General features: G+C 40.3%; 1 protein-coding gene across 1 annotated transcript in view; it reads left to right on the forward strand.

Moving 5' to 3' along the window:
* The first annotated feature begins 6 nt into the window (after window positions 1–6).
* Window positions 7–14,678, forward strand: part of LOC122559520 (synaptophysin-like protein 1) — a 23,716-nt gene continuing 9,044 nt past the window's right edge. Inside the window, exons 1-3 of the mRNA XM_043709109.1 lie at window positions 7–192; window positions 9,441–9,562; window positions 10,172–10,367. Of these exons, the coding sequence (XP_043565044.1) occupies window positions 124–192; window positions 9,441–9,562; window positions 10,172–10,367 (387 nt within the window). The 5' untranslated portion in view covers window positions 7–123. The remainder of the gene's footprint in view (window positions 193–9,440; window positions 9,563–10,171; window positions 10,368–14,678) is intronic.

A 14,678-nucleotide genomic window follows, 5' to 3' on the forward strand; every position in this document is an offset into this window, starting at 1 on the left:
TGTGGGCGGTGTCGAGTCCCAGGTAGCAGCTCCGGCTCCAGCTCCCTCCCTGCCTTCCCTCCCTCACGGCCCGCCCTCACTCCCTCCCTCCCTCCCTCAGTCCGAGCCGGGGTGCGGACAGCAATGCCCGGGATGCAGCTGGACTTCGGGCCCCTGAAGGAGCCGATCGGCTTCATCAAGATCCTCGAGTGGGTGAGTAGCAGCTTCTCCCGAGTCTCTCACGGTGAAGGCCGAGGCCTCGGGCCGGGCCGGGCCGCCCAGCTCCCGCTCCAGCTCGTGGCTTGGACCTGGGCCCTCGGCCGTCCCCCGTCCCCTCCTCCCAGGCCCCGCTCCTCCCGGGGGAGGTTAACCCCACAGCAGCTTCCCGTGCAACATAGTGGTGCAAAAAAAATGTTTTTTTCTCCCCCTTAAAAAAGTAATCTTTATTCTTCAAATTAAAACTTTGTGCAAAACCGACTTTTGCTGAAATCGACCGCAGTCCAGCGAAGTTATGATTTAAATCAATATTTGATGGTGGAACATTAACTTTACTGTTGGGAGAAATTGTCATTTACCAGGAGAGTCAGCATTTCACTGTCAGTCGTCAGTGAATTTTGTTTAAATAGAGCAGTGCAGCACTGATGATGTTTGACAAGTGTTCACTGTAAGTTGTGTTTTTGTTCTATTATTGCATTAACCATCCTTCCTGAAGTGCTTCGTCTTGGTGACAGTCACCAAAAGTGAGGATTATTGTTTCTCTTGAGAACTTGGGCCTTGTTGCTGCTTCACCCCAGAGTGAGTTGAGGGGGACAGGGTGCACCACACCTTTTGTTCAGTTCTTGCAGCTCACTCCCTTACTTTGACTGCACTGACTCCGATCGTACAGGGTGAACCTTATCCAAGTGAAAATGGGTCCCTGGTTCTCTAAATGGATTGACTAGTAAATGGTTTCAGTGGTGTAAATGTGAGGTGACGTTATCGTAACTCTCATCAACAGCATGGATTGGATTGTTTGTTGTAAACTAACCAACTGGGTAGCGTCCTTTGTGGGGGTGAGAATGCATCTTAGCTATACTGTGAAGTGTAGTGAATGCTTGGTGTTTATAGTAGTTGTCTTGGTAGATATAACTGTTCATTAGTGCAGGCATGATGCTTTTAGGATTTTGTGCCATGTGGAATGATGGGTCAAGTGGGTAGTTCTGTGGCTGATTACAAAACTTCTGGTTCTGCAATCTTCTTGAGGTTTTGTTGACTTCTTACATTTTATGTTTGTTTTTATATTTGAAATCACGACCACAAAACTAGCAACGGCTCAAATTGAAAGTGTTTGACGTTAACAAATTTACACATTTGTACAGTAATTCTTCTTGTCGCTCAAATTGTAATTTTGGAGTCTGTGGGACTCTTCTTCTGGATACGCAACTCCATAAAGGAAGTGGACAAATATTGATCAGTGTCATAAGAGCTTCTATCTACACTGACTTGTAAAATTATAATCAATGAATATACCACAAAAATAGATCACAATACTCTAACTTTATCCCTTGATTATCATTTGAGTTGTCCATTTTCAAAATCAAAGTTTTAGTGGCAAAGAATTTAGAATTTTAAATGAATTCACTTGAGATGCCGATGTCACTGACTGGGCCAACATTTATTGATCAGTGGGCAGTTAAAAGTCAACCACATTGCTGTGGGTCTGGACTTGCATGTAGACCAAACCTGGTAAGGATGGCAGATTTCATTCCAGAAAGGGCAGTAGTGAATCGGGTAGGTTTTCAAAAACCATCTACAGTGGATTGCTTTTTTTATTCCAGATTTTTATTGAGTTTAAATTCCACCACCTGCCATGGTAGGATTTGAACCCATATCCCTAGAAAATTGACTTGATGCGCTGGACTACTGGTGAAGTACCATTATGCTACTACCTCCCCCATTGCACCAGCCCTCTGCATAATTTGCACTTAGCAATATTCTTTGCTGTTTGACTTTCAATAGTTATGCTCCAACATCCTTTACATTTAAACAAAGTGGAAAATGTGTACAATTCCTGAATTGGTTTAATCTTCCTTTATAAACAATCCAGTATAAATAATTACTGTAAACCAAACTTTAGTATCTAAAATATGTTGTAACGGTTTCTGTATTTTCAAAGAATTGTTTCTTCAGAATTTAAGCACATGCTTAATCTGGTACATTTTTGAACCTTATTTCATTTCATTTTCACTGAATGAAATAGCATAAACGAGATCATTCAATATTTGTTTATTCTGACTTGCTGAAAGAATCACCAATCAATTCAACTGCCCTGTTGTCTCTTCAATGCTACGCAGTTTTTGTCCCTTTTTTTTTCTTTAAAGGTTATTTCCAAAACCCTTTTGAAAGTTTTTATTGAACTTCTCTTTCGGGTAGTGAATTCAAAAACATCACATGAATTGAATATTTTTCAACTCTACTGGCTTTGTTGGCTATCAGCTAAATCTGTGCTCTCTGTATGACTCACCTACCATACGAAACACTTGAATTCAAAACCCTTGTACTTCTAAACATATGTTTATGTGGTATAGGAACAGGCCTTTCAGCCCAACCAGTCCCTGCTGTCCTTTGTCTTATTAAGCCTTAGAATTCCCCCTCTAAGGGCATTGTGAGTCAACCCAGAGCAGGTAGACTGCAGCGGTTCAAGAAGGTTGCTTACCCACACCTTCCCAAGGGTAGCTAAGGGCAGGCAATAAATGTTGGCCAGCCGGTGCTACCTACATCCCACAAATGAATTTTAAAAAATAATCTCCACATCTAAATCGATCATCATAGCCGTCAAAAATTATAGCCCTTGAATATCTGTGGTCGCTAAGCTCTGGTCGTGATGACAAAAGCCAAGTGGAACTGGGGAACAAGTGATGGTTATTGGTGGGTAATTGGTTGAAAACATTACTGGCTCTATAGACAAGGAACAAATGAGTGGTTGGCGTTAGTATGTGAGTACTGGGGTTTGTGGCACAGTGGGAGTGTAACCTCTGCGTCTGAAGGCGTGAGTTCAAGTCCCATCTGCTGCAGTGGTGTGTCAGCCTATCTGAACAAGCTGATGAGGCTTTCTTTGGTGGGTTGGAATAAAATTCTGATTGGAAAAACATTTCTAACCGATGTTTTAATCTCCAGTGTTTAACAGTGCCCTTCTCCCTCCTGCTTAATCAGCTTCCTCTTAAATATATCAGCAATTTGTTTCAGACATTCCCTGTGGTAATTAATTCCATGTTGTTAATACTCTGGTTGGAGAGACTTTTATTTTCTGGATTTCCTGTTGATTTGTCTGGTTATAAAGGTGTCTAATTACACACTTCTTGAGAGGAAACATTTGTTGCATCCAATCTTACCAAAATTTTATTAATGTTAAAAATCTCTATTTGGTCAGTGCTCAAATCTCTCGTTTTCAGATCTGTGGGTCTTGTTTAAAGTTAACATCCCTCCTCGTTCAGGCAGGTATAATATCTGACACAGGCTTTCGATATATGCCTCTCAATCCCTTCAGCCCAACCATCACACTACCAGAACTGTGCTGAAATTTGAGATGCATGATTCTCACTGTTTGGTTGAAAAAAAAATTAGAGGCTTTGTCTTGGCCTGTCACAAGGGAGGGGTTGAGTATTGTTGGAGGCCAGCATTAATGATTTACATTGCTGGCCCAAATCCAACCCAGGTACAGAGTCATAAAGCACGGAAACAGACCCTCTTTGAATTAGCTTTCTCTTTTTGAGAGCTATTGTTCCTAAGCTAGCTGTTTGAGCTAATTTTAGCTTAATTTTGAGTTACTTTATTCAATTAAAAAAAAAACTAAAATTAAGAAATCAGAGTTAATTCTCTGGGATTGTGTCATTATAAAAGATGTAGCTGGGAAGAAGTTTGCCTTTTTTTTTGTTTAAGAACTTTTCTAACATTTGGTCATCTTTTGTGTGTGGTAAACTTGTTTTTGAAATAAACGTAATTGACAGATTGTTGTCAATATTTCCAGGTGGTCTGACAAAGGAGCAGCGCTCCGAAAGCTTGGTGATTTTAAATAAACCCGTTAGACTATAACCTGGTGTCATGTGACTTCTGATTTTGTCCACCCCAGTCCAACACTGGCATCTCCACATCACTATGTTCAGTGACTAATCATCACCAGTAATCAAACCTCAAAAATAAAACTTGTGACCTATTGAGCAAGGTTTTATTCTGGGATCTGACTTGTTCAGTATTACCATCAGCCGAGATCATCACATTGTCAGTTTTGCTAGTGCCATTCAGGAAGGTTTAAACTAGTGTGGTAAGGGGTTGGGAACCAGAGCAGTAGGTCAGCAAGTAAAATGGCTAAGTAGGAATCAGACTGAGGCCAGTAAGACTAAGAGGAAGAACAGCCAAGGAGAGATTACTAAACACAGTCAGACTGGCTGTCTGAGGTGGAGTGTTGCTGAACAAAGAGACCTTGGAGTGCAGGTTCATAGCTCCTTGAAAGTGGAGTCGCAGGTAGATAGGATAGTGTAGTGAAGAAGGCGTTTGGTATGCTTTCCTTTATTGGTCAGATTATTGAGTACAGGAGTTGGAGGTCATGTTGTGGCTGTACAGGACACTGGTTAGGCCACTGTTGGAATATTGCGTGCAATTCTGGTCTCCTTCCTATTGGAAAGATATTGTGAAACTTGAAAGGGTTCAGAAAAGATTTACAAGGATGTTGCCAGGGTTGGAGGATCTGAGCTACAGGGAGAGGCTGAACAGGCTGGGGCTGTTTTCCCTGGAGCGTCGGAGGCTGAGGGGTGACCTTATTGAGGTTTATAAAATTGAGGGGCATGGATAGGGTAAATAGACAAAGTATTTTCCCTGGGATGGGAGAGTCCACAACTAGAGGGCATAGGTTTAGAGTGAGAGGGAAAAGATATAAAAGAGACCTAAGGGGCAACTTTTTCACACAGAGGGTGGTACGTGTATGGAATAAGCTGCTGGAGGAAGTGGTGGAGGCTGGTACAATTGCAACATTTAAGAGGCATTTGGATGGGTCTATGTATAGGAAGGGTTTGGAGGGATATGGGCCGGGTGCTGGCAGGTGAGCCTAGATTGGGTTGGGATATCTGGTCAGCATGGATAATATGGACGGAAGGGTCTGTTTCCATGCTGTACATCTCTATGACAGTTAAGGCAAATGAGCTTGGACTTGGATTAATACATTGTTACAATGATGTTGTAGCTATTACAGACTTGGTTTAGAATCTGGCAGCTTAACGTTCTCAGAAGTACTGAGGGAGGACATCTTGGACAGCATGTTCCTGTGACAACAAAGGATGGCAAAGTTCGGGGACTTTGGATGACGAGAAACTGAGAGCTTAGTCAAAAAGAAGGTGGTAAGGTTAAGGAAACTGAAGACAGAGTGTGAAAATAGCTGGAAAGAATCAAACAAGGACTTAGGGCTCAGAGGCCATGGAACGACTTTAGCAAACCGAATTAAGGAAGATACCAAGGTGTTTTATACGTGTATAAGGAGCAAGAAAGTTGTTCGGGAAAGGGTAGGTACACTCAAGTACAAAGGAGGAAATTTTGTGTGTGGAGGTGGGTGAGGTTCTTTACGAACACTTTGTGTTGGTATTCACAAAGGAGAAGGACATGTTGGATGTGAGCCTTGAGAAGGCTATGTTGATATTCCAGGTTATATCAATATAAAAATGGAGATTATTGGGTGTTTTTGAAAAGTGTTAAGGTGGGAAAGTTCCCAGGATCTAATGGGATCTATTTCAGAATGCCGAGCCAGGCAATTGAGAAATTGCTGAGGCCTTGTAAGAATTTTTTGTCTTTTTTTTTCTCAGAGCTCCCAGAGGACTGGTGAATAGCTGACATTGTTTCTTTGATTAAGGATGGCAGCAAGGATAATCTGAGAAATTATAGGCTGGTGAGCCTTCTAACAGTGGTAGGGAAATTATTGGAGAAGATTCTTAGGAATTACACACATCTGGAAAAATATGAGCTTGTTAGTAATTGACAGTATGGCCTTGTACAGAGAAGATTGTGTATCTCTCAAACTTGATTGACCTTTTTGAGGAAGTGACCGACTATTATCAAGGCAAGATAGTAGCTATTCTTTATATGGCTTTTCACAAGGTTTTTGACCTGCTGCTACAAAATGTGAGGTTGTGTGGCATTGGCTGTGAGTTGGTAAGATGGGCAAAGAACTGGCTTAGTTATGGAAGGCAGATGGCAATAGGAGGGGTTTTTCCTGACTGGAGATTTGTGACCAATGGCATTCCACAAGGATCAGTGCCAGGACCCCTGTTGTTTTAAATAAATAAAAATCATTTGGAGGAGAACATAGGTGACCTGCTTAGTATGTTTGTGGGTGACCCAAAGTTTGGGGCAATCTGTGGATACTGAAGAGGGTTGCTAGAGGATGCAGCAAAGTTTGAAAACTTGGGCAGAGAAATGGCAGATGGAGTTTAATGTGGCCAAATGTGAGGTGGTGCATGTTGGGAGATCTGATGCAGAGGAGGAAGTATACAGTAAATAGTTAAGACCCATAGTAGCATCAGCATAGATAGGGATCTAGATATATGGTTCCACAGTTCCTTGAAAGTGGTGGACGTCATCTATATGAACTTCAGTAAGGTATTTGACAAGGTTCCCCATAGGAGACTGATTAGCAAGGTTAGATCTCACGGAATCCATTTGGATACAGAACTGGCTCAAAGGTAGAAGATAGAGGGTGGTGGTAGAGGGTTGCTCTTCAGACTGGAGGCCTGTGACCAGGTGAGTGCCACAAGGATCAGTGCTGAGTCCACTACTTTTTGTCATTTGTATAAATTATTTGGATATCAACGTAGGAAGTATAGTTAGTAAGTTTGCAGATGACACCAAAATTGGAGGTGTAGTGGACAGCAAAGAGGGTTATCTCTGATTACAATGGGATCTGGACCGGATGGGCCAATGGGCTGAGAAGTGACAGATGGAGTTTAATTCAGATATATGCGAGGTGCTGCATTTTGGGAAAGCAAATCAGAGCAGGACTTATACACTTAATGGTAAGGTCCTAGGGAGTGTTGCTGAACAAAGAGACCTTGGAGTGCAGGTTCATAGCTCCTTGAAAGTGGAGTCGCAAATAGATAGGATAGTGAAGAAGGTGTTTGGTATGCTTTCTTTTATTGGTCTGCGTATTGAGTACAGGAGTTGGGAGGTCATGTTGTGGCTGTACAGGACATTGGTTAGGCCACTGTTGGAATATTGCATGTAATTACGGTCTCCTTCCTTTTGGAAAGGTGTGAAAGGGTTGAGGAGGTGACTTTATAGAGGTTTATAAAATAATGAGGGGCATGGATAGGATAAATAGACAAAGTCTCTTCCCTGGGGTGAAGGAGTCCAGAACTAGAGGGCATAGGATTAAGGTGAGAGGGGAAAGGTAAGAGAGACTGAAGGGGCAATGTTTTCACGCAGAGGACGGTGCATGTTTGGAATGAGCTGTCAGAGGAGGTGGTGGAGGCTGGTACAATTACAACATTTAAAAGGCATCTGGATGCGTATATGAATAGGAAGGGTTTGGAGGGATATAGGCCAACTCCTCGCCAATTGGACTTGATTAGGTTGGGATATCTAGTCGGCGTGGATGAGTTGGACTGAAAGGTCTTTTTCCGTGCTGTACATCTCTGTGACTCTGACTCTAAATGGATTAGGCATACAACATGCTTTCTTCATCAAGGCATAGAGCGTAAAAATTGGCAAGTCATGTTGCAGCTGTATAGAACTTTAGTTTTGGCCAAATTTGGAATATTGTGAACAGGTCTGGGTGCCACACTACTAGAAGGTCCAGACACAGTTTACCAGGATGTTGTCTGGTTGGATGGTATTAGCTATGCGGAGAGATCGGGCAAACTTGGTTTCTTTTCACTTGAACATGGAAGGATGAGGAGCAACGTGACAGAAGTTACCAAATTGAGGAATGGAGAGTCACTCTTTCTCTCTCCCCCCCCCCCCCAACAGTGCAGAAATGTCAATTATGAGGTTTAAGGTAAAAGGGAGTAAGTTTTTAAAGGAGAAATTGGACACAATTTTTTTTGCGCAGGAGGTGGTAAGTGCCTGTAATGCATTGCCAAAGGAGGTGGTGGAGGCAGATACAATAGCACTGTTTACGAGACCTCTTAATAATTGTATGAATAGGCAGGGAATAGAGGGATATGGACAAGATAGAAGCTTTCTGTGCTATGCTGTTCTTTATTCTTGTAAATGACTAGAGGTATTCAGTTTAAAAAAATCAAGAACATGAAACTATCATCCTTGCGATTTCATTCTCTCACTTGGTGTTTTGGATTCTTGAAACATTATCTAGAAATCATTACTCGTCTAAAGAGATTAAATTTACAGTAACAATGGTCTCCTGTCAATAAAGCTGCAATAATTCAAGTACCTGGCTCTAACCTGTGTAGCACGTATGCATTTTCATTAAATCAGAAGCACACGGGGATGTTTGTCTGACAGGATTTCTGTGGGCTGGATTTTCCAAAGAGTGACAATCTTAAACAGATTGGGGGTGTATGTATGAGTTAAGTATGGGGTAAGTTGACTAGTGATTCAGGAGTTAGGCTATGTATTTAATGCTCTAACTTTTCCTAATTTAACGGTTTACTTCATTTCATCCAACCCTCTGAATTCTTCCATTTAACTCAAGACTATAGGAGAGTTTCAGGCATTGGGGAATTGCCCAGTGGAGTCTTAAATCTCCAAGTAGTTCCTTTAGAGTCTGCCACAATGAGGATTCCACAATGTCCTCCATTCAAATCCCTCATTTACATTTGAATAATGACTGTCTGATCATCAGAAAATCTGTGCCTTTATCTCAGGGCTGATTTGAATTTTGTCTGATAGGATAGTTAATATTTGGACGAAAGTGGGTACTGCAGATACTGGAGATTAGAATCAAGATTAGAGTGGTGCTGGAAAAGCACAGCAGGTCAGGCTGCATCCGAGGAGCAGGAAAATCGACGTTTCGGGCAAAAGGCCTTTATCAGGAATTTCTGATGAAGGACTTTGGCCCAAAATGTCGATTTTCCTGCTCCTCCGATGCTGCCTGACCTGCTGTGCTTTTCCAGCACCACTCTAACCTGATTAAAATATTTGTCATGTATGTACAAAATTTGAAGACCGTGATGATTGGAACTCTTGCCATGGCTATTGGACAAAAACGTATTTATTGAGAGAATGATACATCCTCAGCACACTTCCCTTGTCTTTTATCGTATTGGTGACCTTTTAGATAGGTTGTGCTTAGTGACTCTCAGAAATGTAAATGACCCAATCTCTGTATAGTGACGGTCACATTTGGAACTTATACAGGTAATTTGAACAGCTAAGAATAAACCAATAAGTTTTTTTTTAGAAAAGAAATGCTGACAATTTCAACTTGTTCTCATAATTTAATGGGTTTCTGATTTTTTTTTTGCTTTAAATTTCAAACCTAGATATTTGCAATTTTTGGATTTGCAACATGTGGTGGATTCAGTGGCAAAACTGCACTGAATGTGAAATGCAAGGACTCCAATGACAGCCAGTTATTTACAGCGAACTTCCAATATCCATTCAGGTTGGTGTGTTTTAGTCTTTATTTTTGAAAGTCTGTTGGTGTCAAGTCAACTTTTGAGTTCAGTTTAATTGGTGCAGAAAATGTGGTTTTGCACTCCCTTAAATTGCCTTCATAGGTCTGCTGTTTAACAGTCGGGTTTAATTTGTCAAATTTCTATGTAAATTTAGCAGTCAATTAATGCTTCAACTAAACTGGAACTTTAAGAAAGTTTGTGACAATGTTTGAGTCTGTTACACTGCAGCATTGGGTATCTTTTTGCATGTGGAAATTCTTTTCTTCCAAATATGTTGCGTGATCAGACCTTCCTGTATATGCTGACTAGACAAATAATTGCATATGAACGTGGAAATTATATATTGGAACAACCAAGTGCAAAATATGATGTTGACTGAGGAAATAAATGAGGTAGACTTTTCTCTATAATAGGAATATGTTGCTGAGTGTTGCAGAACAGTTACAATATTAACATTGTTGGAAGACTTTCATATTTATTACCTTTTTAGACTCTTGAGGATGGCACATCTGAGTGTTTTTTGAGAATTGAATAAGTAAGTAGCAAGCATAATTAGTGTGCAAAAGTGATTATTAAATGAGTTTGTTATTTTCCAGGTTGAACACTGTTTCAATCATTCCCAAGGCAACCTGCAATCAAACTACAGCAACCTACTTAATGGGAGATTTTTCATCCTCTGCTGAGTTTTTTGTTGCAATCGCAGTATTGGCCTTTCTGTACTGTATTGCTGCCCTTGTTCTCTATATCGGGTATCTCCATATCTACCGGGATGGCAACCGTGGACCGATGATTGTAAGTAACCTTCCATGAACTCACCAATTGTCTTTATATGTCATTGTTTTTACCTTGGTCCTAACTACGTTACAATGACTGCAGATGCTGGAAACCAGATTCTGGATTAGTGGTGCTGGAAGAGCACAGCAGTTCAGGCAGCAACGCTGCTCCTTAGTAGTTAGACCTAATCAAGTTGTAACTTTGACACAGAAGTTTTCAGCCCTTATCAACCATAAACCATAAGGAATAGTGTCAATAAGTATAAAAGAAGAGAAGGTGAGGGCTCTTAGCACAGTGGAAGTGCTCTCTCCTCTGGGCCAGGAGACCTGAGTCCAAGTCCCACCTGTCCTGGATGTGTGTCATAACATGTCTGGACAGATTTAGTAAATAACTGGGCAGGGCAAATCATTCAAAGTGTAGTGTGTCGCTGACAAATTGTTACCATGGATTTGCCTGATATATAATACTTTTGCAGTATTAGATCTTAGCCCTAACTTCAACTGATTTATGCCATTATTGGCTTTCACACTGACACATAGCAAATCGCTTATTTCTGTCAACCAGTCATTTATTTGAAGCCCTATATGATTACAGATATCCAGTTGTAGATGTATTTTGTTTCGGGTTGCTTCATTTGGTTTTGTATGCCTTGCTGCAAATTAATTGCACTGAATGAACCAATATCCACCATGACGTGATGACAATCTAACCCTTGTAAGTGGGGATCTGGGACTGTTCTATGAATTAGCCTTACTTTATGACAGATGAGGATCAAAACTCTCAGCATTTGGAAGATGTAATTTCTAATGTTGCAATCAAGTATTCCAGTAATCTCAGACTAGTGCCTTTGGCAACTATATTTCAGAAGCATGTAGCATAAATTCCAGTGCATACTGAGGTGGGACTGAAATATAGTGATTTAGGGCTTGGCAGAGTGAGCCTTCTATTATAAGAAGCTTCTCGCTGTATTCCCTTTTACTCGCTTGTCATATTGACATGAAATTCAATACCTAGTCAGGCACTCTGTCGTTCTGTTGCTGTTTATAGTAAGATGTAATTGTGTGCTGTCAGTCATTAATTAGCACTGTCGTCAGTTTATAAATGTTCTGTGAAGTGTAGGTATGTTCAATTTAAGAGTAAATGCATTTCAAAATACCATATTACTTTTAAACAGCTTGTTGAGATGAACTTTTAAAATGTCCTGATACCATTTCAATAGTTTGACCACCACAGAACAAATCAATGTTGTATACATGGTGCATTATAACTTTAATGACTTAAGATATACATCTGAAACCTTCTTTGCAACTGCTGATCTATTTAATACAAAAAAAAGTCTAAAAATATGGCTGCCAAAGTATCCAATTAGTATAGATGTTTCGAAAGTTGGTAATGTGACTGTTAATTGTCACTTGCTCAGTTTTCTTGAGGGATAGCCTATAATGTGAAGAAACATCTTCAGAACAATCTCCAATTTGGGAGAATGTGTTGGAATGAATAAGTTACATTTCAGATCCTTTTTATTTGGTTTTATAGCTTTTTGAGGAATATAGACTGATTATTGTGCAGAAAGGAGGTCTTTGAGTCTATTATGTCAGTGCTTTTTTTTTAGCAGAGCATTCCAAATTATTTCCCATCCTTGAAGGTCTTTCCCCATGCTTTTCTCCACTTTTTTTTTAAAAAAAGGTTTAAGTAGTTATCCATATTTCAAGTATGTTAGTGATACATGTCTTTTTTACTTATGTTTGTGAATTCATATCTGCTTGCTTTAATGCCTATAATTTTTGTAGATTTAAATTGCTGTTCTCATCCACATCTTATTCACAATCCAGTCAAAACGGGTAGAAAGATTCTTCATGTTTAAAATAGTTTACCATTTTTATTTCCTGCTGCACAAATTTAAAGGATGAATTTAAATTGTGGTAAGTTGTATGGCATTTACTACTTCATCTCGGGATTTATTATGTAATTAAGGAATTTGTTCTGTAAAAATTCTCAAATAGCTGCGGTATTGTTGGTTGATCTGTTTCCATCTGGTGTTTATCCAGGCTGTGATCATGAGGTGTTCAAATTGCTTGCTCATGCGAGTCTTTAGTGCGAGCCAGCAAAAATAGTGTTGCAGAAGTTAGCCTACTCAGTGGGTACTTCAGAAGCCTGGAGACATTGCGGTGATTGTGTGTCTGCATAATTTGGTGCGGGCAGCTGAGAAGCAGTGTGCTTTAATTGACTTTTTTCAGTGAATGTAGTCTTCACAACATCGTGTCCCAGGTTTCCCTTTTTTTCTTAAAAAAAAAAGTATTCGCACCAGGAGCTAGGCAGCAGGGGTGGGGGAGAATTTTGGTCGTTATACTTAAGGGTGAGGAGAAAAAAATTTAATAGTCATTACTCTGTCTGCTACATTATAACAAACAAAGTGATCACTATGCATTTTGATTAAATAATTTTAAGTTGGGCAGTGTGCTTGATGTTTGAATGGCTACTTTTACTTTGAACATGTCTTGATGCGATGACTTAAAATTCTGCCTGTGACAACCATCTTGTGTGAATTGACGCTTCACCCTTGTAACGACAGGATGCAGTGAAGTGCTCTGTTCCTTTGGACTCCCACTTGCTTTTTGAATTGTATTCTTCTTGGCTGCTGGAGCATTCTTCACATCAATAGTTTTACTTCTACTTTTTAACTGTTCACTTTCCCCTCAACACTTCAACTGTTTAGATATTCTTTACTTTATAAATATCTTGGTAATTTTATTTTTGATTTCTCATGATGCCCCCTTGTATTATATTTTTCTGTTCAGACATCTACTGTACTCTCGTTAAACAGTTTACATTTCATTCTGTGTTTTATTATATTTCTAGCCACCTTCCTTTTTGATCCTGTTCTCATTAATATTGTTCATTTTGTTATCTTTTCAAACTTTGTCAAAGGATCCACGATTAAAAGGTTAACTCTAATATTCTTGCCATAGCTGCTGCCTGATCTGCTGAATGTTTCCAGTTGGTGGGCATTTTCCTCCTCTCATGTGCAATGTTGATTGTACATTTCTTTAGTGATACTAGTTAGTTGCATTTCCCTCCTAAAACAGAGGTTGGTGCAGTTTTGAGTGATGAATCTGAAATGTGAAGTAACACTAATGGAGCAAGTTACGTTTGTCTGTGTGCTGTCCTTATTGCTGAAGATTGCTGTCAATTCTGGTAGTCTGAAAGGTTTGCCTGCTGTATTATGCAGGATGCAAGATTTTTGTTTGGGTGGTGTAAAGTGGTTTATAATGTAGCTATTAAATTTTCAGAAGCATTACTTTATAAAAGTACATATTATAGATGAAATTAATTATAAAAATCCACTGTTTCTTTTCCCCAGATGTTTAGTTTTTAGTGAAGGCTGTATGCACATACTGTTTGTGCTGCAGCTATGGCTAAAATCTTGAAGTCTTGGGTTTATTTCCAAACTGATCCCAAATTACAAGGAGAATCATTGTTTAAACCATCACTTCTTGGCTCCATCATTAGTAGCTATACCTTCAGCTGCCCATGTGCTAAATTGTAAAAATTCCTCAGTAAAGCTGTCCTTTTTAAAAGTGTTCCTTAAAATCTATCACTCTGATCAAGTTTTTAGTCACTGTCCTGATGCTACTATGAAGCATCATGGGATTATTGACTGTTCAAAGTTTGTGCGAAGATTTGTAGCTCGGGTGCTCGTTGTTGTGGTTCTGTTCGCCGAGCTGGAAGTTTTTGTTGCAAACGTTTCGTCCCCTGGCTAGGCGACATCATCAGTGCTTGGGAGCCTCCTGCGAAGCGCTTCTTTGATGTTTCCTCCGGTGTTTATAGTGGTCTGTCCTTGCCGCTTCCGATTGTCAGTTTCAGCTGTCCGCTGTAGTGGTTGGTATATTGGTTGGTATGTCGACGTGTTTGTTGATGGAGTTTGTGGATGAATGCCATGCCTCTAGGAATTCCCTGGCTGTTCTCTGTCTGGTATGCCCTATGATAGTAGTGTTGTCCCAGTCGAATTCATGTTGCTTGTTGTCTGCGTGTGTGGCTACTAAGGATAGCTGGTCGTGTCATTTCGTGGATAGTTGATGTTCATGTATGCGGATTGGTAGCTGTCTTCCTGTTTGTCCTATATAGCGTTTTTGTGCAGTCCTTGCATGGTATTTTGTACAATGGACCCAATATACCAACCACTACAGCGAACAGCTGAAACTGACAACCGGAAGTGGCAGGGACAGACCACTATAAACACCGGAGGAAACATCAAAGAAGCGCTTAGCAGGAGGCTCCCAAGCACCGATGATGTCGCCTAGCCAGGGGACCAAACGTTTGCAACAAAAA

Source organism: Chiloscyllium plagiosum, chromosome 19 (assembly GCF_004010195.1).
Source record: "Chiloscyllium plagiosum isolate BGI_BamShark_2017 chromosome 19, ASM401019v2, whole genome shotgun sequence".
Classification (NCBI taxonomy): domain Eukaryota; kingdom Metazoa; phylum Chordata; class Chondrichthyes; order Orectolobiformes; family Hemiscylliidae; genus Chiloscyllium; species Chiloscyllium plagiosum.